Genomic DNA, 27,710 nt, shown 5'->3' with positions numbered 1-27,710 from the left:
TTATTTTGTTTTCAACATAAAAATGTGTTAAACGGTCTGATTCCGCCTGGCGTGGGGAGCCCGGTTTGTCCGCGGGGAAGGACCCCGGTCCGCTCCCCTGCGGGTCGGCGGCGGCTCCGGTGGCTGCGGGACAGAAGCGGGGACGCGGTGGGGGCGGGCGGGGCGGGAGGGGCCGGAGGGCGCCGCTGCCCGAGGCTGCGAGGAAAGTCCGGGGATTTTTTTTTTGTAAATTTTTTGTTTCCTTTTTTTCTTTTTTTTGTCTTTTTTATGATTTTTTTTGTTTGTTTTTTGCTACACCATGAGGTCATAGCAATCATTCCTCTAATAGAAACTGACAGGACATAGAGACAGAGCTATCTGATGAACACACACGATGACTAGAAATAGAGAGAGACAGGGAAAGACTCAGTTTACCTCTGAGAAAGCATCCCCCCAAACAAATCCTGTATCAACAAGTGCAAAAAAATAAAATAAAATAAACGAACATATCAACCCAAACCCAAACCAAAGCAAATGAAACCTCCAAACAGTAAAACACAGTGTATAAAATGGTGTGAGAAACCGAAGTCCCTGGGCAGCCTTTCGGTCGGTAAAAAGCCGTGTGGGGGTCCTGGTGGGGGCTCGGGCCCGTGGTTTCCAGCGCCGCCCTGCAGGCCTTGCGAGGAGCGGTCCGAGGGTCAAGCACCCGGCCTGCGGCGCGGGGGCGCCCGGGGCGCGGGGGGCGCCCGGCCCGCGCCTCACTCCTCGCGGGGCGAGCCGTCCTCCAGCGCGCGCAGGCCGCCCAGGCCCAGCGCCGAGCTGTTCTGCGCCGCCGAGGCCGTGAGGACCGTGTGCAAGAGCATGAGAACCAGCACGCACAGCCTGAGTCTGCCGTGGCACAGCCTTGGGGCCGAGGAGACCGCGAGCGACGTCCTGTGGCAGGAGCCCCCGCCCCCCACCGTGCCTGGGGGTGGGCGGCGAGACTGCGGTCCCCTCCTGACGTCACAGCATTCTGGCTCGTCTCTGTCACTGCGGAGGAAGGTCTCGTAGAGCCCTGCGGGACCAAGAGAGCGCAGGGTTAGCGGGCAAGGCGGGCGCGGGGCGAGCGCGTGGCAGAGGCTGTGCTCTAGCTGCTCTGATCCCCACTGTGACCGAGCGAGCGGTTCCTCAGTGGTAAAGGGAAGGAAAGTGCAGGCAGTCTGGGTGAGCAGCCAGCCATCCTCTCAAGCCGGGCCTTTAAGCCCCTGCGTTCTTTTTATATCCCTGGGGGTCACACCACGAAAGCTCTGGGTGGTGAGCAATATAGAATAAAAGAGGTCATTTAGGTCAGAATCAGAACCGGAGGTTCTGCATCAACGTGGTGACCGGGGACATGCAACCGGCCTTTTTCTTTAACAGGAACATGATTACTTAATATAATTCATAAAGTAACATCAACTAGTTACGCTAAAGGAAGTAACCAACCGCTCAAAATATCACAGCTCTAGGAACCATGTTTCCAAATCACTTCCTCTCCTGAGCCTCGCCATGCCTTCTATCCCCGTGGGGGGGGGGGGGGGGGGGCATAACCATCTATACATCCAACGGGTGACCATTTCCTTTTATTTTCTAAATATTTCTTTTATTCTTCCACCTGCTATTCTGTGGATGGCTGCCTAATGGGACCATCTGAGGCTTAAATGAGATGAGTAATATAAATGCACTTAGTGCCTTTTGCCTGGACCACTACATGGGCAAGTCTCTCTGTTTCTGGTGGTGTCCCCTTCCAGCCTCTTCTCCCTCTGGCACCGCCTTTCAGCGAATACCTGTCTACCTCACACCCTCGCTCTCGCACTATCTCTCTTTTTTAGTCCCTCCAGGAGAGCATCTCTCTTTCTCCCTTCTCCTTCTCCTTCTTCCTCTAAAAGGACACACTGTTCTTATTTTAAAATTGATAGATGAATAGCTCTAAAACTTTCAAAGTGGTGAAAAGAATAGAACAGCTGGTGCACTGCCAGGAGGCTCAGCCGGTTGGAGCGTTGTCTGGTGCACAGGAGAGGGTGAGGGCCCGGCTCCCAGCCAGGGCACACCTAGGGGCCCGGTTCCATCCCCAGACGGGGCACCTAAGGGAGGCAACCAACTGATGTTTCAGTCACATGAGTGTTTCTCTCTCTCTCCTTCTCTCTCTCAAATCAACAGAAACATATCCTTGGGTTAGGATTTAAAAAAAAGAATAAAGCAACCCTGCTATGCTATACATATATACAATGTTTTTATGTTGTTGCATAAGCCATTTTGTATCTCATCTTTTTCCACTTGACAAACATTTTTTCAAAGTGTAAGAGTGAAATTTCTACACAAATTTTATTATATTACACTCAAGCTTGAAAAAACTGAAAACAGGATGGAGTAATTAGAAGGGTTAAATAATATTTTTTATGTAAAGTGCTTGGCTCAGTGCCTTGCACAGAAATATAACTTAAAAATTTGGCTACTGTTAATAATAATAGTTATTAATAGCGGCTCATGACTCCACATAAATAATAAAATCTAAAACATTCTTTCCTCTGTCTCCAGGCTCATTGCTCACCCATCCAGCTATCCTGAACTCCTGCCTCTTCTAGAACACGCGGTAGGTTCACCCACGTCTGTATCACCGTCCAAGCTGCTTTTCCTTCCTGGGACATTCTCCATCAACTCATACACCTACTCTCATTTATCCTTCAAGTTAAGCTCACAGGAAATTCCCAGTGTGGAGCCTGCCTGGGCTGCGAATGCATTTTCTGAGACTTCAATAGAGCAACTATTATTATTTCTTTTACTCGCAATTGCTCATTTTCATGTCAATTTCCTTACTCGTCTGTCAACCTAAAAGCAAGAACTATGTATTTTCAGCTTTGTGTTCTTTTCCCATGTGTTGCAGAATACCTGAACAAAACAGATACTTAACAAGCATTTATTACATGAATAAACTCAATATATATTTATTTGATAAAAAAGAATCTATTAAATGATATATTATACACTGCAATATTCAGTTTCTTTGAAAAAAATGACCAAGATATCCTTGTAATGATGCTTACAATATTCATTTCTTCTTAGGCATTCAAAGGTAAACTTCACCTTCGCCTAGATAGAATATGGAAAAAAAACTGAATTAATGAGGTCTGCAGCTGTGACATTTTTATTGTATGATATTTTCTTATATAAGATAATTCCCTGGTAGATTAATCATTTATTGAAGCATAAGCTTTCCAAAATTATATTCTATGAAAAAGAGAGTTTATAGTTAAGATTATAAGAATATAAATCTAAAGGTCAGTTAGATCAACATTTTAGAATGTCAACAGTCAGGAAATGTTTAACAATGTCACCCAAATAAGACCCTCTTCCAGGTTTGCTCAACAGCTACATTGCTGATTTATAACTAAAGTCATTTCAGAAAGGATAAGGCTGTTCCTTCAGGCCAATATATGTAGTCTTCTATTTGACTGACAGAATGAATAATCTATTTCTGCTGTACATCTTTTTAATAAGAGTTTTTATTCAGACTTACACATGCATGTATCTTCATAAGCAAATAATTCCACAAGACATTATACAAAAGAATAAAAATAAAATTCCTCCACCTCCCCCATCCTGAGTTCCTTCTTCTCAGAAGCAATTATTTGCGACCCTTTTAGCTGTTTCTGTATTTAGCTCCACTTTTATAACTAACCTGCTTTGTGCTTTTCTTTAGTTTTCATTTCGCAGGTGGGGATAAAACATTCATTCTTTCGCCTCCTCCGGGCCCTACGATCCCCTTCATACCATCCTGCCCCCATTCCGTGCTGGTAGTGAGCTCCACAGTCATTGTTTTATTACAATGTTGTAAACACAATTCTTAACTCAGCCAAGTAGTAAACTTTAGTTTTCCATTCCTAAACTACTTTGTTTTTCCTAGAGCTAGTATCTTACAGTTTCCTATGTACTTACTAATTCAATCCCAAATACTTTACCATTGTTTCAGTGGAGTCAGGTGTTCTATCAGTTCTCTCTCCCTGAAGGAATATCTCCTGGAGCCTTTTACCATCCAGACCGGCTGATTTTATGCCCAGTGCATAGCTCCCGGCCTGAAAACCCTAAGCAGCCACCCTCTTGGGGGTGTCGCTGGCTCTCTCCTGTGGCCTTCCCGTTTCCTGTATCCTATACAGGCCTCCTTTCTCGTTTTGGAGGACCACGGCATCTAGTGTCTTCATAAGGAAAAGCTCGTGGGAGTAAATTTCCAAGATGCTGGATGCCTAAACATGTGTTTATTTTGCCTCATATTTAATTGATGGTTTGGCTGAGTATGGAATTCTGGTTTAGGAAATTGTATCCTTCAATGCATTCGAGCATCACTCCCATATTTAGTTTCTGGGTCCCTGGAATCTAATTTTCTTATCTCTCCTATTTTATATCACTTCATCCCTTGCTTTCCTTTCTAGAGGATTTGGTGAGCTTTATCGTGTAATAACTTTATGAGTTTTTCTCTTTTTACCCCTTACCACATTTTAATTTCCAAGAGCACTTTTACGTGCTCTCAATGTTAGGTTTTGAAGGTGTTTTTTTAAGTGTTCTCATTTCATAGTTGCAATATATTCTTTTATTGCTCTCAGATATTTGCAGCTCTTTTATTTGTCTGTGTTTTATTTCCTCTCTGCATGGGCTCTGTTTTTTCCAAATCACCTTTTTCTTCGCGTGTCTCTTATTTTTTTACGTGGGAAGTCTTCACATTCTCGAGTCTGCCTACATTAAAAAGTATTGAAATCTGGGCAGCTAAGGGGGATGGTGAGCTGTGAGCTACACTGTAGGATGACCTGTCTCAACTGTTTCGATGGGGAAATTTTTTAAATCCTTTCCTTAGGTTGTTTGGATTATAAATATCCAATATCTCTTTAGGAGTGCGAAAGCCAGGCAGCCAGTTTCCCGAGAGCTAGATGGGAGAAGCCCTGGGATGGGGGTGTATGCGGCATTCACTCAATCCCCACATTGCTCCCCTACCTTAGCTCCTTCCAGTGTCACCCAGCACAACCGCCTTCTGCACGTGTCTCTAAAGTATAGCTCCCATGCCACAAACAAACAGTCCAAGTCTTTTCTCTAAGGTGAGGACAGGGAAATTGCTAGGTTGGGGAGGGGGGCACGGGCTGTGGAGATCTGACAGCTTCTTAAACAGATTCCCACCAAGGCTTTCTCACTCTGCGGCCGCCTCCAAACAGCTTATGCTTTCAGTTCCTGCGCCCGGAGAGTGTTGGAATTCGCGGATCTGCAGTTTGCAGGCCCGGTTGACTCCTGGCCTCCTCTCTGCTGCGTCTAGCCTTCCGCAAATCCTTGAGCACGCACCAACGTTTTTAAGAGGTGTTTGGTTACTCTCTCCTTCTCCCTCCTTTTATTTCTTTGGGTTTATGCCTCAAAACGCTTTCTTTTCTGTTGGGTCTGCCTAGAAAATGCTCCTGCTCTTTTCTCGACAACCTTCTGCTCCGCCTGGAACTCTGGCAGATGTCTGTTTCTCTGTTAGATTCGTTTCGGAATCAACAGGGACCTACAGCTTGCTAAATTCAGTGTGGCTTTCTTTATGCGACAGGGGGTGGGGTGCATCACCCAGAGGTCCCCCTGGACACGGACGCTTGCCCTTCCCTTTGGGAGTGCTGCCTCAGTGTCTCCGCAGAAGCCACTCTTGCAGGAGGAGAGCAGCCTTTCCTAAGTTTCTCGGCCCTGGGTTGCTGCCTCCGGGAATCAGGGCGCCTGGGAATGGCCATGCCAGCCTCAGGCCTCTGCCCTGTCCCGAAGCCACCCTCCCCGACGGCCCCCCAAGTAGAGTTCCCAGTGGCCTCCCCAGTAAGCCACCGGCACACAGACGTGCTGCCTGGGAAGCCTGCCGCTAGGGGCCAACTCTTCCTCATCGAACAAAAGAACTATAAGAGCATTTTCCCAAACGAAAAGAAATAATTTCTTAAACAATAATCTCATTGCACAAATATAGACGTGATTCGGGGTTTTAAAAAAAGCACATTTTCAGTTAATGGAATGTTGTTCTGATATATTTTGCTTACAAAATGTTCTGTTTGCAATATATAATGAATCATTGCCTGCTATTTGACATTGAATAATAATAATTAGAGCAATTATGGCTCAATCTTATAATACCAACCTCATGGAGGTTTTTTTTTTGAGGATTAAATAATACACATAAACTATTTAGAACAGTGGCTGGCAGATAGTAAAATCTCGCATAATATTAGTTATTCCTATTATAAATTAGGAAGGGATTTGAAAAACATCTGATTAAAATTCTTTTACTGTTTTCAATTAGTCTAACTCACTCACAGAAACACCTTATTTTTCACTACTCCACACAATTATTCTATTCTAGTATGGTCATTGTAAATATTAGTTAAGTATAGGAAAGTCAAATAGTCTCAGGAAATCCTTAGAATAAACACATTATATTATTTAAATATAATCCTTCATTATCTCAGCAATTTACCTTTTACCATCTTTAAGTCCAAGGATATTTGAGACTAATTTTTCAAATATTTGAACTAATAATATAATGTAATATATTTTTTGGATGCAAAAGTTTAGAAAACCGTGAAGTGAAAAGGAGAAAAATCAGCCTAAATCTGAATTTGTTAGGATGAAAAAAAAAAAGAAGAAATGGTTGGAATTTGTTTTTACCATTTTTAAAGTAATACAGACATACATATAATATATAGATTTCAAATATAAAATTATATTTAGCATTTGAGACTATACTTTACACTGTTCTTCTTTGTTTACACTTATTTTGTATTTTGCATGTATATCAAAGTTTTTTACATATATAAAGTGTATGTATGTGTATACATGCATATAGGATGTCCCCCAAAATATATGCACACTTTGAATGATTATAAAGTCAGTGTTTAAAAACATAGTTTATTTTCAAAATTTAAAAGAATCTACAGAAATGAATTTTTTTTTTTTTGGCAATGCCTATTTTCAAATTGGTGACCATTCTGGCCCAGGCACTGCTGGTAATGTGAAGCAGAGGAATCGCAAACACCAAGAATCATTTTATTTGGTATTTGTGTGCCCTCAATTCATTGTTGGCTTTTTACCATAAACTTTATCTTTTATGTATCCCCATAAAAGTCTAGTGGATAAATTTTCTTTGTTCAAAGCTTAGTCTGGCTTCACCCATTATTTCAAATCCGTTAAACCTGAAAAGGTGTGAATATTAAGTGAGTTATCAGCTGTTAAAGCGTGTATGCATTTTTGGGGGACACCCTATATATATAGTTACAGAAATTTGGAAATGCCAGAACAGTTCATATGGCTTGGAATTTATGAAACTTCCTAGACATAATTTCTTTAAAGTAATTTTTATAATTTTACAGTTTCTCTCAGGGCTATTAATCTGTCAAGGCTGTTTTGTGTCAACGTCAAGCATTCATATTTCTCTAAAAATAAATGGTTTTATTGAGAGTTTTACATTTATTAATGTAGAGTTATACATAATATTGTCTCATTTTAAAACTTAAATTTTTTCTATTATCTTCCTCTTTGTTATTTTATTTTTTATTAATTTCATTGGGGTGACATTGGTTAATAGGATTATATAGGTTTCAAGTGCACATGTCTGACACATGATCTGTATATTGCACTGTGTGCCCATCTCCCAAAGACACATCATCTTCCATCACCATATATTTGGCCCCCTTTATCTCCCACCCCCTAGCCCCGTGTCCCCCTGGGAACCACCCTACTGTTGTTTGTGTCTATGAGTTTCAGTTTTATATTCCACATATGAATGAAATCATATGGCTCTTAGCTTTTTCTGATTGACTTATTTGCTTAACATAATATACTCAAGGTCCGTCCACGTCGCTGCAACGGCTGAGTCTCATCTTTTCTTGTGGCTGAGCAGTAAGCGCCCCACTGTATGTATGGGCTGCCCTTCACCCAGTCATCTAGCAAAAGATGCTTCGGTTGTGTCCATGTCTTGGCCACTGTGAATAATGCTGCACTGAACACAGGGGTGCAAATATCTTAGCGAATAAATGCTTTTGAGTTTTTCGGGTGGATACTTAGATGAGGGGTTGCTAGGTCATGTGGTAACTCGATTCTTAATTTTCTGAGGAACTGCCATGCTGCTTTCCGTGACGACCGTACCAGTTTCCTACCAGCAGCGAGGGAGGGTTTGTTTTCCCTGCAACCTCTCCCTCACCTGTTATTACCTGTCTTATTGAGCATGGCCATTCTAACAGGTGTGAAGTGGTATCAACTGGAGTTTTGATTTGCATTTTCCTGATAGCTACTGAAGTCGAGCATCTTTTCATCTATCTGTTGGTCGTTTGTATGTCTTCTTGGGAGAGGTGTCTGTTCAGGTCCTCTGCCCATTTTTTAATTGGGTTGTGTGTTTGTTTGGTGTTGAGTCGTTTGAGTTGTTTAAATAATTTGGATATTAACCCTTCGTTGGAGCTGTTGTTAGCAAATATCATCTCCCATTCAGTTGGTTGCCTTTTTGTTTTGTGCTGGTTTCCTCTGCTGTGCAGAAACATTTTGATATATTTCCATTTATTTAATTTAACCTTTATTTCTCTTGTTTTTTGGGTCAAATTCATAAAATCTTCTCCAAGATCAGGTCCATAAGTTTGGTACCTATGTTTTCTTTTATGTACTTTATTGTTTCAGATCTTATATGTAGGTCTTTGATCCATTTTGAATATTTTTTGTATTTGGGGACAAACTGCAATCCAGTTTCATTATTTTGCATGTGGCCTTCCAACTTTCCCAGTACCATTTATTGAAGAGGCTTTCTTTTTTCCCATTGTATGTTTTTGGGTCCTTTGTCAAAAATTATTTCTGCATATGCATTTGGTTTTATTACGGCGTTTTCAGTTCTGCTCCATTAATTTGTGTGTCTGTTTTATTGCCAGTACCATGCTGTTTTGATTACCAGAGCTCTGTAATATGATTTGAAGTCAGGGAGTGACTTCAGATACCTTTGTCTTCTTTCTATTTCCTCAGGATTGCTTTCACTACTAGGGGTCTTTTGTGGTTCCACAAAAATCTGATGATTTTTTTTTGTTCTAGTTCTTTAAAAAATGACATTGGGGTTTTGATGGAGAGTGCATTAAATCTGTATATTACTTCAGATAATATGATAATTTTAACTATGTTGAATCTTCCAATCCATGAACATATGATGTCTTTCCATTTCATTGTGTCTTTTTCAATCTTTTAAAATAATGTTTTGTAGTTTCCAGTATATAGGTCCTTCTCCTCCTTTAAGTTTATTCCTAGGTATTTTATTATTTTGGTTACTATTGCAAAAGTAATTATTTTCATTTCTTTTTCTGAAGTTTCATTGTTAGTATACAGGAAAGCAGTGGATTTTTGTACATTGATTTTATATCCTGCAACTTTAAGGTATTTGTTTAGTGTTTCTGAGAGTTTTTTGGTGGAGTCTTTAGGATTTCCTATATACAGAATCATGCCATCTGCAAAGAGAGACACTTTTTCTTCTTCATTCCTAATTTGGATGCCTTTTATTTCTTTCATTTGCCTTATTACTCTGCCTAGGACTCGCAGAACTATGTTGAATTAGAGTGGTGAGAGTGGGCGTCCTTGTCTTGTTCCTGATTTTAGAGGAAGAGCTTTCAGTTTTTCACCATTGAGTATGATACTGGCCGAGGACTTGTCATATATGGACTTTATCATGTTGGGATACTTTCCTCCTATACTCATTTTAATTAAGTGTTTTAATCATAAATGGATGTTGTATCTTATCAAATGCTTTTTCTGCATCTATTGATAAGATAATATGATTTTTATCCCTTGTTTTGTTAATGTGGTGTATTACATTGATTGATCTTCATATGTTGAACCATCCTTGTATCCCTGGAATAAACCCCAGTTGGTCATGATGTATTATTGACCTCTAATTTTATATTGTTTTACCAGCTCAATTATAAAATAACCCTAGAAAATTAGCAGATTCTCTAGAGGTCACTCATTTTGTTTCTTTTACCTTTAAGGAAAAGTGGACACAATTTAGATAACAGTGCTAATTGTGTCCCTATAATTCACCCTTACCCTATAATTCACTCTTAATCCCTAAATTTGGCTAGTCATTGATTTTGTTCTAAAGCTACAGTTACATTTTCCTGTTTTTTGTTCTATATGTTAATTTTAAAAATTTAAAGTAAAAAAAAATTCCTTAGAGTTAATTTAATCCCATTTAATTACAATAATAATATTCAAGGTTTTAAAATATGTATTAAGCAAAGTAGATAATCACTTTTATATTTTATTAATTCATAAAATTTATGAAAATTTTAGATTTACATTTGAATCATGATTCCTTTGCACATTTTTTGGAGGTTCTAGTTGTCTTTTATTTTTCATGTAACCAGAAAAAATATAATCTTCATCCTTATATCACTAACTAATCCAGTTCCATAACTATACCAATTTCAATGTTGTAATATGAGCAGGTTACGTTTGTTGCACAGATATTATCTTATGTCTTATTATTACTGTATCGTCAACTTGAGATTCTATACTATCCTCTTTCTTTTATTACTTTTTTGTTCTACTACAGTAAAACTTTAATTTTTCAGGTGGGATATATAGAAGTAAACCTTCAAGAGTATATATATTTAATTTTAACAAACTTTATTCTGTTTCAAAGATATTTTGTCAGGGTATAGTATCCTACATTCGTAATCTTTTTCTTCTAATAACTTTGGCAACATTACTTCATTGTTACTTAGTGTCCAGTGTTATGTGTGAAATTCTGACTGTATTTGTTTCCTATTGATGTTGTAACAAATTACCACAAATTAAGTAGCTTAAAAGAGCACTCAATTATTTACTCACAGTTCTGTAGGTCAGAAGTTAGATGGGTTGACTGGTTTCTCTACTCTGTATTCACAAATCCAAAATCAAGATGTTGGTAGGACTGAGTTCCTTTCTAGAACCTATAAGGAATGGTTCACTTCAAGGCTCATCCGGTTTGTTAGAATTCGGTTCCCCGTACATGCAGGACTCAGGTTCCAATTTCCTTGCATGCTCTTGGCCGGGGTTGTTCTCAGCTTCTAGAGCTCCTGTGTCCCCACTCCTTGGATCATGGCCCCTTTCTCCATCTTCAAAGCCAGCAATGGCACATGGGGTCTTTCTCATGCTTCCAGTCTCTCTGATCTCTCCTTATGCCATATCTTTCCCCTTATATGGTGTCTCTCTGGCTAACTTTTCTGTGTTCTGTGTTTTTCAGGGCCTGTGCATTTAGATTGGGCCAATCAGACAATCCAGGATGGTCTCCCCATCTCAAGCTCTATAATCTTAATCATATCTACAAAGTCCTTTTTGCTATGTAATGCATTCACTGGTTCTGGGGATTAGCTCATGGCCATCTTTTGAAGGTGGCATTATTCAGCCTACCATGCTCCACCCTCTGGCCCTCAAAGATTCACATCCACGCTACATGCAAAACACATTCACCCAATCCAAGGTCCCCCAAGTCTCCGCCGAATACAGCATCAACTCAAAGTGTAGAAATCTCCTCTAAATCTCATCAGTTTTAAATCCCCAAATCTCATTATCTAAATCATCTAAATTAGGCATGAATGTGACTCGGCATAATCCATCCAGGGACAAAATTTCTTTCCATCTGTGAAACCAGAGAGCAAGTTATCTGCTCCCAACATACAAATGGTGAGACAGGTGTAGGCTAATTGTTGCAGACATTCTGCTTCAAAACAGGAGAAAATGGAAGAAAAAAGGAGTCCAAGTCAATTTTGAAATCCAGCTGCACAAACTCCATTAAGTTTCCAGGCCTGGGAAAGATCCTCTGTGGTTCTCAGCTCCACCCTCTGGCCTCCGAGCTTTCCTCCCCGATTCAGCCTTCCTTTTTTATGAAGGGTAGTATATACGTGCAGCTGAGTAGTTTCATTAGCATGTTTCTTGAGAACTTGAGACGTCCAACAGCCTTTCTTCATTTCATCCTGTCTCTGTTTCTTTTAGTCCAAGCTGGCAGTATTTTTGCTGGTATAAAATTCTCAATAACTTTGTGAGAATCTTGTCTATGTCACAGGGATTCACTCCATTAGATAAGAAGCTCCTCTAAAGATCTTTCCTAGATAATCATTTCTCTATTTTTGGCTACTGCTCAGATGGCTGAGGGGATCTTTAATCTCCTCAGAAGCTCTTTGTCTAAGTGAACACTCTGCCCTTTCAAACTTTCTGAGGTATCAGAATGGTTGTACAACCACATCCCCAGGTGTTTTGTTTTCTCTAGAACATGCTTTCCTGACAGCAATTTTTAAAATCTCTCACCATCTTGGTAGACTGTAATTTTCCCAAATCATCAAGTCATGAATTCTTATTGTTTCACAGTTCTCTCCATTTATCTTTCTCCTTCTGCGTTGTGCTATAAGGAGCAAGGTCACACTTTAAACACTGTGCTGGGAAATCTCAGTTTATAGAGCCAAATTCATCACTTACCAGCTCTGCTTTCCATATAACTGCAGGACACAATTCTACTAAGCTTTCTTACGCTATATATCATGTTTCCAATTTCCACGAACACATTTCTCATTTCTTCTTGAGCCCTCACCAGCAGCCTTTACTATCCCTATTTCTACAAGCATCCTGTTCAAGGAAATCTGGGCTTTTTCTATCACACTTCTCAAAATTCTTCCATCTTCCCCCACTGCCTGGTTCCACGGCACTTCCACATTTCTAGGCATTTGTTACAGCAGCACTCAACTTCTAGTACCAAAATCCGTATTCATTTTCCATAGCTGCTATAAAAAATGGTCACAGACACAGTGGCTTAAATTGGCATCCATTTATTATTTCATAGTTCTGTAGGTCAGAAGCCTGGGTTGGTTTGACTGGTTTCTCTACTCTGGGCTTCCTGAAGCTAAATGAAGGTGTTGACCTTGATTATCAAGGCTGGTAATGAATAACAGAATTCAGTTTCATGTGGTGGTGGAAATGAGGTGCCTGTTTTCATGCTGGCTGTTGACTGGAGGTTCTCGGCTTCTGGAGGCTACCTGCATTCCCTGGCTCGTGGCCTTTTCTCCGCCTGAAAATCTAGCAACAGTGGGTTGAGTTCCTCCCATGCCTTCAATTCTCCGATCTCCTTTCTGCTTCATCTTTCTGGCCAACCCTTCTGTGTTCTCTGATTACATTGGGTTCACTTGGATAATCCAGGATCATCTCCCTACTTTAAGGCCAGCTGATTAGCAACCTTAATCCCATGTGCAAAGTCCCTTTTGCCATGTGATATAGCATGTTCATAAGCATAATATCAAGGGAGAGCATGGGGGCCAAAATCCTGCCTACCACACTGATGTTCACGTGCGCATTTCATCAAGGGCTTATGTTTGTTATCCTCTGTGAAACCTCTTTGAATACTCTCTGTGTACCTGTTGTACTCTAAAATTTCAAAAAGGCATGTCTACATAGGATTTCTTTATAGCTTCTTTTGCTGGATGCTTTTGATCTGAAACCATGGTTTTCTTCTTCACTGGAGAAATTCCTTTAAGAATTGTTTTCATAATTAACCATTTCCTCCACTTCCGCCTTGGTTTCTTTTTTTTGTCTTGTTTTGTGTGTGCGTGTTTTTGTTTGTTTGTTTGTTTGTTTGTTTTCCATAAGGTTTATATTCGGTAGATACCGGTCCTTCCACATAACATTTTAATCTCTCGTCACCTTCAATTTAAAGTTTTGTCCAAGAGGCAGAGTTCTCCTGAGGGCGAGTGAATGGCGATAAAGCAGACAGATTGCAGCTCCTTTCCTATGGCTTCCAAAAGTCATCCGTAAGAAGGCTTCCTGACACCCATCTCAGTAGCTCATTCCATGTCTTTAGAAAGCAGATTGTGGTATTTGTAGGAACGGGGATGACCAGTGGGCTCAGGTGTCTGCCAACAGTCTTTCATCCGTCAGGGAGTTGCCGGTGACTTTGTACTCCTGCGCGCTGAACTTCCCCGTAAACAAATCGAGGCCATGAAAGGGTCCTGCTGGAAGAGCAGGTCCCGCCTCTGCTGTGGCCTTTCTTGAGAGCCTGCTCAGAAGGCTCTCCCAGTGCTGGCAGTGTTCTAAAGTGCTGCATCGGCCTTTTCTTGTCTACATATTTTTTTAACTCTCTGTTTTAAAAATGTCCCATTTTCTAGGATTTATCACTTCTATGAATGTATCTTATTTTGTAGCTTTTACTTCAATTTCAATAGGTTTAGAGACAGACAGCAAGTAAAAGTTTGGCTTCAGCTGGACAGTTTGAACCAGAAGCCCACTCACACTCACATGCAATGGTGCACTCATTACCAAGACAATATTTTTGCATCATGTAAATTATTAGTGTTGCAGAAAAGTTTTTAAATTAGTGTTCCAACTTTAATATCGCTTCATTTTATATTTGCTACAATAGTGATTTCACATACCTGTTACCTAGGATTTATTTAAAAATAACTTACAGAAATACAAAGTCAGCACTGGTATCAAAATTGTGTTCACTTTTTTTTAAAGGTAAAGATAACAAAATGAGTGATGTCTAGAGATTTGCTAATTTTCTAGGGTTATTTTATAATTGGGCCGGTAAAACAATACAGAGTTCAAGTAAAAAAAAAAAAAAATAGAAAAAAATTTCTAAATCATAGTGACCATCTGCAAAAAGAATTAGACTTATGAATGTCTACATATTTATAGAATATTATTTTTAAGCAAGGGCAGGTTTTAAGTAATTAAGGTATAGATTTTAAAAGGATTAGTTTTTAGGGGTTTAGGGGCAGGTATATCAGATATGTGTGAGGAATAAAGTCTACCATCACCTTTATATCTAATATTAATAGCATTATGTTACTTTTCTTCTAGTTGACATTGTTGAGAGTGAGGATCACTCATTCACTCCACCCTGAAACTCTCAGCACCTAGCAGGCTGCTCATCTCCAAAAGAACATTAAATATTTGTATAATGAGGAGAGGAGCCAAGGAATAATGCAGTCACTAATACCTCGAGTTATAAGAGAATGTTTCAACTGAATATATTAGATTACAAAGCAAACCAATGTAACCTAATAGTAAAATATAACTACACATATCACAAAGAAAAGTGGCACCGACTCTCAATAACAGGCCATACAAATACCTGGCTGCATAAAGGCCAATCAGAGCTGAAAGTTAACTATAACTGAAAATTATACTAATTGGAATTAAAATCAAAGGTCCACATGAAAATGGCAGAGACATTCTATAGAGAATTCACTCATCCTTTAAAACTATAAGCTAAGTTGATTAACACATTAGACATTAGAAATACCCTAAAGCTAAGCAAAGAATTTCCTCAACAACACGTCCAAAATTTTTCCAGGATTTTACTAGAACAAAGACTGTCTGCAGCCAGAGAAAATACAGTTTAAACAGAAACCTAACAAATGCTGTTAAATATCATATTTCACGTTGTTATTTTCCCCAAAATGCTTATGGTGATTTTTTTTTTAATTATGAAAAATTTATTGTAAGAAACTAGAAAAGAAAAACAGTTAATGAACAAAGACAATACACATTGGCCAAATATATCATTTAATTTTCCACGCCATCCCTAATGAGTCCTGGGGGGCTGTCTTCATGAAGACCTTATAGGGTGGCGTGGAGGAAAGCCACAGGGATTGCTGCAGGAAAGGCTGGCCCGCTCGAGGGCCCCTGCCCGCATCTGCACCAGCATCAAAACGATGCACGGCTCAAGGCACTGGGGCCTGGTGGACAGAAAGACTCACCCTTCTTCTGTTCTGATCAGCTCCCAAGTACCGGGGACTCCAGGCGGGTCTGGTAAGGGACACGTGGGAAAGGAATACAAAATCTCAACTCCTCCTCTGTCACTGGGAACAAAGCACTGTTGCGAGATGCTTTCACTTTTCTGCTTGGGTTGCTCTCACAAGGAGAAAGCGTGTTTAAGTGAATTTCACAAAGTACGTTCAAGGGTTCACAGAAATTTGTTGAAGTGTGTCATATGAATCTATATGACAGGAGGAAGTGAAAAAATTGGATCTCTCTCCTGGGATGTTTCTGTGACTTCCTGTTGAGCCATGGCTAGTTCAGCATCGTTGCTCAAGAAGCCACATGAAGAAAACTGCATGTTCCTTGTTAAGAACAGTGCCTATTACGTCCTATTTCTCTTTATTTTTGTTATTTTTTTTCCTGGAAATGGCTCAGTGGGGCTCACATATTGTAAATCAGTGTCATTGCTTAGTATATCCCAGTTTTTTAAAAAATTTGGAAATCCTTGGTAACTGTGAGTCTGTAAAGGAAATATCCTTGAAAACAGGAAACTATGTAAATAATTCTGTGGCTGCAGTATCTCAAACCATGAGCTGTGATTGAAGAGACAGTTTTGCTAATGCTTTGATCCATCAATGTATTTAGGGTACGAACAACATTTCCTGCTTTTCTTTCTAAAGAGAAAACCAGACTTTCATTGTAATCACAGAATACATACAAAATTATCCCAACGTCTGTGTATACTCATGCATACGTAGACACAGGCTAATGGCTTCAAGGCATGTAAACACCTCATAAATAGGCCCTGACTTCAGAAACATGCTTTCTTTTCAATGAGTTAAGGGAAAATCATTTTCCTAATTTGATGCACCAGTTTTTGAAACATTAAATGGGAACAAAAACAGTTGTGATTTGAATCAAAATGTTTTTACTCAAAACAAATGCCAAAACTTAAGTTGGCAATACACTGACTCTAATGAAAAGCAAATATTCTAGAATGTTTTGTGGAACAGATAAGAAAACCAGTCATAATATTTTAAAGTAGTATTAAATCTAACAAAGAGAATGCTAACTAGAATGACTAGCCACCTTTATTAGTTAGATTTGAATTGAATTGACTTCCAGTAGTTTCAACATTTGAAGTAGGACATTCAAATGAAAATAAAGTAATATAACAAAAAGAAATTAAATCATTGGAAGCAGGGACGTTAATGGCAAGTAGGTAGGGGTTTGTGGGGTAGAATGTAGGACCATTTGAAGAATATATCACTCATTAGAATGCATACTTCCATTAAAAATAAAGTTGTATCTTATAGTCACATAAATTTTCCACTGATTGAGAATCTGGCACCTCGGTTATCAAAGAATGTCTCAGGCAGCAACATATTGTTTATTTCCCTAGTTACAAGGCCAGGTAGAGTGGCATTATATCCGGTGGAACCTTGAGCTATCTTTATGTTTTTCTTCCTGACTTTTGATCTCTGGTGTCATTGGTTTACATGTGCCATTGAACACATGACACTCAAGTTTTAACACAATGCAAAGGAATCTGACGATGGTCGCTAATTTGTCAAAGAATGAGTTTAAAGTGATAGAGATACAATACAAGGAAATTATTCTCTCTCTTTTTTGGGACAAATAACATAATTTAACACTCAGTTACAATTCTTATTTGAGATATCTAGAATATCTGTTCTTTATAATGACAAAAAGTCATTCCTTCAATTGTTTAGATATCTACCGTCTTCCCCTGATTACATTTGTGTGTGCGTGTGTGCTTGTGTGTGTGCAGGTGTGTGTTTAGCAAGACCTATTAAACTGAGAAAATATCTATGAAGAATAATTGATTCAAAACATGATTTTTGAAGTTTATGTCTCCCAGAGGCAATATAATTAATATAAAGCAATGTGTAGAGTGAACAGTTGGGCTCCTTGGGTCCCCTCCACTGGACATTGACAGTGTTTGATACGTGAACCATGGACTCCACGTGAATAAAACAGCCTTCTTTAAAATTCTATTTCCTACAGTAAACAAAGATGTTGGCAAAGGTAAACGTGCATGGGTGAACGTGAAGGAAGCAAAGATCATGTATTAAATTAAGAATTACACAATATGGGCCAGTATAAAGGAGAAATGAAAAGGACAGATGTACAAATGTTCTAATGCTAGTATTTAAAGGATTGAAAAAGTAATGATGTGTAATATTTTACTTATAGCAGAGAAATACTCATTGGAGCTCTGACCGGGTGGCTCAGTTGGTTGGAGTGTTGTCCTGTACACAAAAAATCTGTGGATTCGATTCCTGGTCAGGGCACGTACCTGGCTTGCAGGTTCGAACCCTGGTCAGGGCGTGTACGGAAGGCAACCGATCCATGTTTCTCCCTCACATCGATGTTTCCCTCTCTCTCTTTCTCCTCCTTCCTCTCTCTAAAAATCAATAAACATATCCTTGAGTGAGGATTAAAAAAAGAGAAATACTCCTTATAATACCGTGTCCACAAAGGAAAGGGGAATGAGTGGTGGGATACGCTGCTGGGGAGAAGCTACGTTGCTTTAAACGTTCTGAGTTGTGGGCAATAAATATCAAAAGCCTAAACGTTCTTTGTGCGCTTTTACCTTCCAAGTCCAATTCGACGAGTTTAAGGAAATAAATCAGAAGCAAATGGAAGTAAGTATGCATGTATGATCATAGCAGCATTTTTATAGAGCAAAAACGTATAAATGAAAAAACTGTTCTACAGTTAGTAAGACAAGTAATTTACATTATACTCTTACACTATACTATTATAAAAATATCACATTGTGCTGTATGAGTATATTTAATAATTTGAAACACTACTCATGGTATAAAATGATTTTCCCTTGGTAGTAGATTATGGTTTTTCTAATTATTTTCTTTTTGCTTATGTGCACATACAAAATGTTTAAAAATGATTAAGCATACATTTACTAATATAAATATAACAATAAATATTACTTTGCAGAAAGTATCTTATAGGTTTTTATTATATTTGACCAAAATGGTTAGGCCGTCAAGGAGGTCCACCTTTTCCTTAATATACTTGGTGGCCCAGGAACAGTAAGCCGTGTTTAAGGTGAGGCTGCTTTGGGCTCTCATTGCGCAGTTACCACCAGAGCCCTGCCTGGAAATTCACTTGGGCTTCCTTGGTCTCTTTGGTGACATAGGCATGTAGTACAGTGGGCAACTGTTGTTTAGTTTAGGGAATATCTACTGTTTCTTCTGGGAGTAGCACCCAGATTTTATTTGGGGGAACAGTCCTCCCCCACTTGCTAGATGCAGTGCAGGTGGGCCTGCTCTAGCCCCTCCACATGCAGAAGGGCCCGTGACTAACCTGTCTGACCAGGGCATCCCATCCCCCTACTACAGGGATTGCTCTAGTGTGGGCATACCACTTAAGTCAAGACTGCATGGCTCCAAGGCAGGGCTTTCTCTAAAATTATTGGGAATGAGGTGGTCTCTTCTTGCTCCAATTTCTAAACTGAGAGGTTATAAATCATTAGCTGCTGGTGAAATCAACTAACAAAGAGAAAAGCAGAGCTTAGAAATGGGAGAAAAAGAGCTAAAGCCAGAGTTGGGGATAGAACTAGAGATATATTTTCATATCTATAGCTAATATCCCCGTGTATTTCTGTATAACTATAACTACATGTGTCAATACATTATCTATCTATTATCTGTCTATCATCTATCTATCTATCATCTATCTATCTATCTATCTATCTATCTATCTATCTATCTATCTATCATCTATCATCTATCTATCTATCTATCTATCTATCTATCTATCTATCTATCTATCATCTATCTATCTATCACCTATCATCTATCTATCACCTATCATCTATCATCTATCTATCATCTATCTATCTATCTATCTATCTATCTATCTATCTATCTATCATCTATCATCTATCTATCATCTATCTATCATCTATCATCTATCTATCTATCATCTATCTATCTATCATCTATCTATCTATCTATCTATCTATCTATCTATCTATCTATCTATCATCTATCTATCTATCTATCATCTATCTATCATCTATCTATCTATCATCTATCTATCATCTATCTATCTATCTATCTATCTATCTATCTATCTATCTATCTATCTATCTATCTATCATCTATCTATCTATATCTATGAATAATATACCTTGAAAATTATCTCTGGACATTTCAATGATATGAATCAATGAATTCTCTTTTTGCTTAAGTAGGTTTTAGTTAGGTTTCTACCACTTGCAAGAGTCATCACCAGCACATATGCTCTCCTCACAGAGACATTGTGAAGATTTAATGAGACAGTGTATCTTAAGTGCTTGGCTGAATGTCTTGTGCAAACTAAGCCCTCACAATTAGTAGCCAGTAATAACGCTGGAGTAGTTATAATAATAGTGGTCATGGTACATATACATAGTAAGGTAGTCTAGAGGCTATGAATTAAATCTTCATCATGGATTTTATCTTAGTTTGGGAATTAATCTGTTTAAACCTGGGAAAACATAGTTTCTCTATATTTCATTTTCACCTGTAGATTTGTGATAATAACACCACTCTCCATAGTTACATCCCAGAAAAGTTATGAAGATATAGTGATGTGTTCCCCTCCTCCTCTATACTTGTTAACACTTGACATGTAATGCCTCCAGTCCAGCATTTATTTAGTTTGTTTATTTCTGCAGATGAACACATGTTTCTTAGGCTATGAACCATGTCTATTAATCCTGTGTCTACCACCATCATCTAGCACAGTGGTTCATAATAGCTGTGGTAGGCAAAATGATAGCTCCCAAGATGTCCCCAGCCTCATCCCCAGAAACTGTGAGTATCTTGTAACATGACAAGCAAGAATTAAGGATGCAGATGGATCCAAGATTTTGGAAATGAGACTAATCTAATCACATGAGTTCTTAAAAAGGGAAGAGGGAGGCCAAATCCTGGGTAAGAGCGATGTGATATGTGAGCATCTAGTTCCTCCATTGCTGACTTTGAACGTGGGGAAAGAGAACCGCAAGCCAAGGAATGCGGGGACTTCCAGAAGCTGGGGATATCCTTGGTGGACAGCCAGCAAGGAAACATGGTCCTACAGAAAGGAACAACAGAAAGGAACTGAATTCTGCGGACAATCTGGATGATCAGGAACCAGATCTTCTCCTGGAGCCTCCAGAAGAAACACAGTCTGTGGGCGCCTTGATTTCAGCCTGGTGAGATCCATGCCCGACCTATGGCCTACCGAATTCTGAGATAATGCATTTGTGTTGTTTTAAGCCGCTAAGTATGTGGCAGTTTATTCAGGCAGTGATAGAAAACAAATGCAGGGGGCTTTCAGCAAATTTTTGTTGAATGACTGAAAATGCAAGAGAAAATACTTAGGGGAAAGAACACAGAACACACAATTTTATATACATCCACCATCCTTATTCTTAGACATTTCTCCCTAGTATAGCAAACATTTTATAATAAGAGCAGGAGGAATTTATGACGCTCTGGATTCAAGCTTGAGAAATGAGAAAGTCACCATTAAGAGAAGGTAGGCTACTCCAGTTACATCAGGTTCTGGTGTAGAGTACAGAAGACCAATGACCCATGTTAGACAGGAAGTCACATGTGTTGGCTTCTACTGCTGGCCTTCATGTGAACTTGGAGAAGCTACTTAACTTACCTATCTTTAGTTTTCTTATCTACTAAATGTATTATTGAGCAATCATGTTGGGCAGATATGAGTCAAGAAAGCCCTGCTTGCTTCTTTATTCCTGCAGACATTTTTAGGTGGCCACCATATCCATTCTCAAGGAACCGGTCCAAGACATCTCAATTCTTCATAGCGGTCCAGGCCCAGTAGTCCATGGAGCCAATGGGAAGCCCACCCAAGAGAGCTGGATAACAACTTGGGTCCTTTCCGATCTAAAGCTCCATGGCTGTACGTATGAAATTTCCCCTCATTATATGTTCCCATTTGCTTCTTTCTGTGCTAATTGATGGAGATCATGACATTTAATAAATTTGATGTTTTTATCGATAAAAGTTTCTCCATGCTTTTAAAAGTTATCGCTTTGTGGAAAAAATAACAGAAATGAACAGAGAAACAAATAATTCTTTTTATAAGGATCAAAATTTGGAATTTGAAAGCTCTGCACAAATTTCAGAAAACAGTTATATAAAACTATTAGGCTATATTTCCTTCTAATACTATAAGAGTAGGCTAGAAATGATTAGAAGAAAAACATTCTCAAATAAAACACAATTTATCTAGAGATAGACAGTTTATTTGGCTTGCTTTTTTGAAAACCTCCCCTCCACCCTCAATAGAATTGATTTCTTTAGAGAAGTTTTAAGTTCACAGCAATATTGAACAGAAAGTACAAAGAGTTGCCAGATTTTCCCAAATTAAAATTCAGTAACTGCAGTTTCTTGAGATGAAGGGTTCTCTGACTCAGGTTTAAAATCTTCTAATTACTGAAGCATGAAAACTTGGGCACAGCACACATGACAGCATTACAAATTGACTGTGGTTCTAAGTGCCTTCAAAAGGAGAGTCATGAAATATACAAAAATAATTTTATTTTACAATTAAAAATGATCTGTATGGGTTAATACTCTTTCCTCCTCCTTATTACTCTCTCTACATAATTATTATCCTCTAAATCCTCTTGGCTGAGCTCTCTTGTTGCCCTTATAATTCCCTTTTATTGCTTTCTCTCCTCTAATCCTTTAAAACTTTTGAAGTATGGAAAACTTGTCTTCATATAAGAGCTGGACATTATTCTATTCTTAAACAAACAAATTGAATATATCTGTTTTATTCCAAATTAGCTAGGCGTTGCTCAGAGCTGCTGCAATAAAGCACAACAGACTGAGTGGCTTAAACAACAGGAATGTATGATCTCATGGCTCTGGAGCTGGAAGTCCAAGATCAGGATGTTGGTAAGGGTGGCTGATGGACAGGCATTTCCCCCCCAGTGTCTCTTCACGTTGTCTTCCCTCTGTGTGTCTGTGTGCCCAAATTTCTCCTTTTTATAAGTACACTGTTGTGGGATGAATTGTGTTCCCTAAAATAGATCTCTTGAAGCCCCAACTTCTTCAAAGTACCTCAAAATGTGACCATATTTGGAGATAAGGTCATTAAAGAAGTGACTGAGTTAAAATGAGGCCTTTAGGGCGGACCCTACTCCAATCTGATTGGTGTCCTTATAGAAAGAGGAAATTTGAACAGACCTGTAGATACCAGTGGCACACACACAAAGGGGAGACCATGTGAGACACAGCAAGAAGGAGGCACAGGAGAGAAGCCTCCAGAGAAACAAACTGCCAACACTTTGATCTTGGCCTTCTGACCTCCAGAGCTGTAAAGCAATAATTTCTGTTGTTGAAACCACCCAACCTGGGGTGTTTTATTATGGCAGCCTTATACATTGATACACACATTAATTGGTACTGGATTAGAGTCCACCCTAATGACCTCCTTTTAACTTCATTGTCTCCATAAAATCCCAATTTTCAGATAAGAACACAATCTGAGGCACTGGGGGGTTTGGACTTCAACATATGAACTGGGGGGGCAGGCGCCACAATTCTACCCATACCATTCAATTTGGGATGCCCATTTAAAATGGAAACTCCGTAAGGTGAGATGCCACATTGTTTCTTAGTTTTTTTCGTAAGTCCCTATATTCCAGGTGAGTAGGCAACGTGCAGAAGGATGGTTTGAACTCGATTTAACACAAGTAAGTATAATTCATGTGACAAGAGAATGGAATGTGAGGGACAAGACGGCTTTAAAATGAAATACTAATATTCTTGCCAACTCCAAAGGGGGAAAGCTTGTTACAGTGAGTCTAACCATCAGCCTCTTTTTGTGTGAATCTTTATAATATCCCTGGAAAATGGATATAGGCAGACAGCACCTGGAGGCCCTGCAGGGCATCACCGACACCCCCGGCCTTCCTGAGGCCTCTCCCCGGCCTCGGGGGGCCTCTTCTCACTTAGAACAAGGACCTCTGCGGATTCCTTCAGGTTGTCACCCACGAATCAATTCATTCCATACTTGTTTATTGAGCCCTAACTTTGTGTCAGACACTCTTGTGGGCGCTGGGGATACAGCCATAAGCAACCTGGGATCTCACCCTAACCCAGCTCACTGTAAAGAGGAGATGGGCCGGCTGCATTGGAAGCAAGTGCTGTGCAGCACAGTAAGTGCCGTGGGGCTGGAAGCACTGGATGTTGTGGGCACGTGCGCTCCCAACCCAGACCTGGGGTGTCCAGGAAGCCCTCCTAATGGGATGCCAGTTGCTGAAGGATTAGCCAGGTGAAGGCTTGAAGGAAGAGCATGCCAGGCAGAGGGAACTAACATATTGGGGGGCAACTGAAGTGCTGGGTTTCAAAAGGGAAATGGTGATGGCTGGCAGGGGATGGAGAAAATGGGGTCAGATCTAGCCCCATGAAGGAGCTTAGGGACCCTCCTAAGGACATTAGGACTCTGAGAAAGGGACGTGATCCATGCCCAGAATGGGCTGTGTGGCAAATACCTCCCAAACCCTAAATGCACCAACTCTTTGATTCAGCTAGTCCGCTTCCACTTCTTGGTACCACATTTATCTTCCAGATGATATCACAAATGTAGGAAATGATCCCTACTGAACTGGACTGAATACCTGAAGATTGGAAATCACTGAAATACTTACAGTTAGTAACTGATTAAACTGCCATAAATCTCCAACCAATAACTGCCCGATGGAGAGGGGAAAGAGCTGGCTTAACTTTCATGCTTTACTATCTTTCAAATTTTGTGCCATGTGTATGTATCACCAATTCAAAAATAAGTAAATCCAACTTATATATTTTTTATTTTTTGAATATATCTTTATTGATTTCAGAGAGAGGAAGGGAGAAAGAGAGAGAGAGATGGAAACATTAATGATGAGAGAGTCATTGATCGAGCCCACAACCCAGGCATGTGCCCTGACCGGGAATCGAACTTCGATCTCCTGGATCCGAGCTCGATTGTCAACAGCTGAGCCAAGCCTGGCCGGGCAGTAAATCCAATTTATTTATTTCAAGTGTTTATACAGGGCAGGGCAAAAGTAGGTTTACAGTTGTTTGTATGGGAACTAATACAATAATTAATAAATGATAATACAAGAATAAACTATGTTTTGAGTACTCACAACTGTAAGCCTGTTTTTGCATCACCATGTAATATCAGTTGCTTTCGTCCCAGTGACATTAGTGTGTCATGTGATTTAGCTCTCTTCGTGTATGCTGATGATGAAAACTCTATTTTCAAACTAAGATAGAAAAGCAGTGAAGTTGGAAGGGAGTTTGGGGCACAGTTAAAATAAATGCTCAAGCAGTGACAAAAACCTATCAAACATATTGGAGACATTACATTCAAGAGAAAAGATGGTTGTTGAGAACTATCTTGGCTTTGTACCCAGTTCCTAAAAACCGGCCTTTAAATGTGTTATTGTTGGTAGAAATGTTGATTTATTGACTTACATGCACATATAACAGACTTTAGAAGAGATCAGAGATAACTGTCTTTGGCTCTTCACAGTTTACAAAGGGACTCTACATTTTTACTGGATCTCTGCAAGAAGAATTCATTGCGCAATAAGAAACAGATCCTACCTAGGAACAATTATGTCCCTTGGGGTTGGAGCTACTCTAATTTCCCTTGCAATGTTTGTTCCCAACGTTGGAAGGAAGAAGTTGGACATCCCGGGGCTTTCCAAGCCCACATACACATAGAAAGACTGACTCACGGCACATGCCCAGCAAAGCTTTCTTGGCCCTCTGAAGGTGAAGCGCTTGGTAAAGGAGGGGACAGCCGTGAAGGCTACCGGGAACCTACACTGACTAGGAGAAGTCGGTGCCTGTGGTAAGGTCTGTTCTCAGGCTCTCTGGGCCTGCTTTGGTCATCCTGTGACAGACAAATGGTCACTAAAGGGATAATGTATCACATTGGAAAGGTGACACAGCCCATAAGGTAAAAAAGGCAACAAAACGGTTGTCTTAAAAATAGCATTCTAGAAATTTCATCTTCAGCTGGGCTTTGTGTTTTCAGGCTTTTATTGGGGGAGGTTACTAATTAATTTCCATCTATGCTGCTTTTCCTAAATTGGGTTTACTCCTTTTGTTGTTGCTCTTTTGAAACTGTCTTTAAAGTTAATTTTAAAGCCACACTTGAAAACTGATTTAAATTTTTTAACCTAAACTATTTCCTCTTAGAATTACCTACATTATTTGTGAAATTTAACTATATTAATTATATATAAGTAAACTATTATATGTGAGCTTATCTATAAGTTAACTCTATAATTATAATATAATATAATTTATAATATAATATAATATAATATAATATAATATAATATAATATAATATAATATAATATATATGGCTGTATGTCTCTGTGTATGTACACACACACACACACACACACACACACACTCTCACTCAGATAAATCTCCCAAAGCACAAAGAAAATGCTGAAGAATAGAAAATGATTCCCAAAGAAACTTTCAAAACTTATTTTGAACAATGAGTGCATCACGGGTACAAAAACCGAGTTTCTAAATTTTACTGATTTGGAGAAAACTTCACACTAAAGACATGTGCTCATATCCTTCTTGTAAAAAGTGGACATTATGATTATCTGATAAATTAGAAATAATGACGAACGATAACAATCTCATCGGGTAATTTCAAGCCAAACCATCAAAAAGACAAGATTTCAAAATTGAGAATAATTGGCTAATTTTCTATTTTAAAATTTATCAAATGTACTGTTTCCCCACAGGACACAAACATACATCTATGGCTGAACACAAATCAGAAGGTCATTAAAATTCACAATATTATTCACACAAACAGTTAAAAACTGTGGTTCTTTGTCTTTACCCTTCACACTAGTATGTTTGTAAGGAATCTAAATGACTTCCTCACTAACTGATCTGAAAAAGTTACCCATCTAAGCACGTTTTCCAGACAATAACGAGCCAGACAGCTCTCCTTTCTTTAACCAGAAAAAGTGGTCTAGGTAGGAAACGCTTGTCACTTTCCTTTTTAATGTGACATCCTGACCCCAGGACACGGTGCTGAGCTGTCGAAGACAGCACCGCGCAGGCTGCAGGCTGTGGGTCACCTTCTCTCACCAACTGGCGGCCTTGCTCCAGCTGTTCTGCAGCCTGGAAACATTTGCTTACTGGCTAATTTCAGGATGGACTGACTGGTCATTTCCTGTTCCACTGGTGATTCAAACGCTGGACTAATAGCCAGGAAATGGGAATCTATTCTTGTTTCTGCAATAACAGGTTGGGGGTGGGGAGGAGGCGCTGTTTAACCCTGTGATAAAGCAACATCACACTAGATGACTTCTGTACTTCTGAACCTGTAACCATGCGAGGGATTCGCCGTGTCCAAAGCATTTCCAAACAGCTACAAGGTGGGAATAAAGGCTTCACTGAGGTGTGTAACTGTAGAAAAAGTAGGTAAATACTTTTATCGCGTAATATTTCACCTGTTCCGGGAAATCCCTCTTTGCCTAGATTGTTCTCCTTAAACTGAAATTCCACAGTGAGAATTCTCCCTTTGGCTTATTATTTCACCTGCTACCTTGTCACCTGTAAACACTTCCGAGCCTTATCAGTCAGACTGCGGGCTGGGGGACTTACGTAATGACATATGATGTGATGATACAAGGATGCGAATCTCATCCATTCCTCTGCTCAGAGGAGATCCCTAAATGTTTTGGTTCAGTTTTCACCTAAGCAAAGACTGACTAACTCGAGGCCCAGGGGGCCCTGCACCGCTCCTCTGCTAGGGTGGCGTCCGGTGGTTCTGGCTTGAGCAAAGGGTGGCTGTCCATCCTAGATAGTTCACTGGACATGTGCGTCGCACAAAGTAAGTGTCGCTTCTGCTGCAGGTTAACAGGCAACTGTG

General features: G+C 39.6%; 1 protein-coding gene across 1 annotated transcript in view; it reads right to left on the bottom strand.

Annotated features, from left to right (window-relative positions):
• Positions 1-737: 737 nt before the first annotated feature.
• The window catches only part of NALF1 (NALCN channel auxiliary factor 1), a 529,324-nt gene continuing 502,351 nt past the window's right edge, over positions 738-27,710 (bottom strand). Inside the window, exon 3 of the mRNA XM_087814235.1 lies at positions 738-1,033. Coding sequence (XP_087670361.1) covers positions 738-1,033 — 296 coding nt within the window. The remainder of the gene's footprint in view (positions 1,034-27,710) is intronic.

Source organism: Miniopterus natalensis, chromosome 2 (assembly GCF_054644295.1).
Source record: "Miniopterus natalensis isolate mMinNat1 chromosome 2, mMinNat1.hap1, whole genome shotgun sequence".
Taxonomy (NCBI): domain Eukaryota; kingdom Metazoa; phylum Chordata; class Mammalia; order Chiroptera; family Miniopteridae; genus Miniopterus; species Miniopterus natalensis.
The sequence above is the reverse complement of the archived record's forward strand: the minus strand, read 5'-3'. Positions and strand labels throughout refer to the sequence as shown.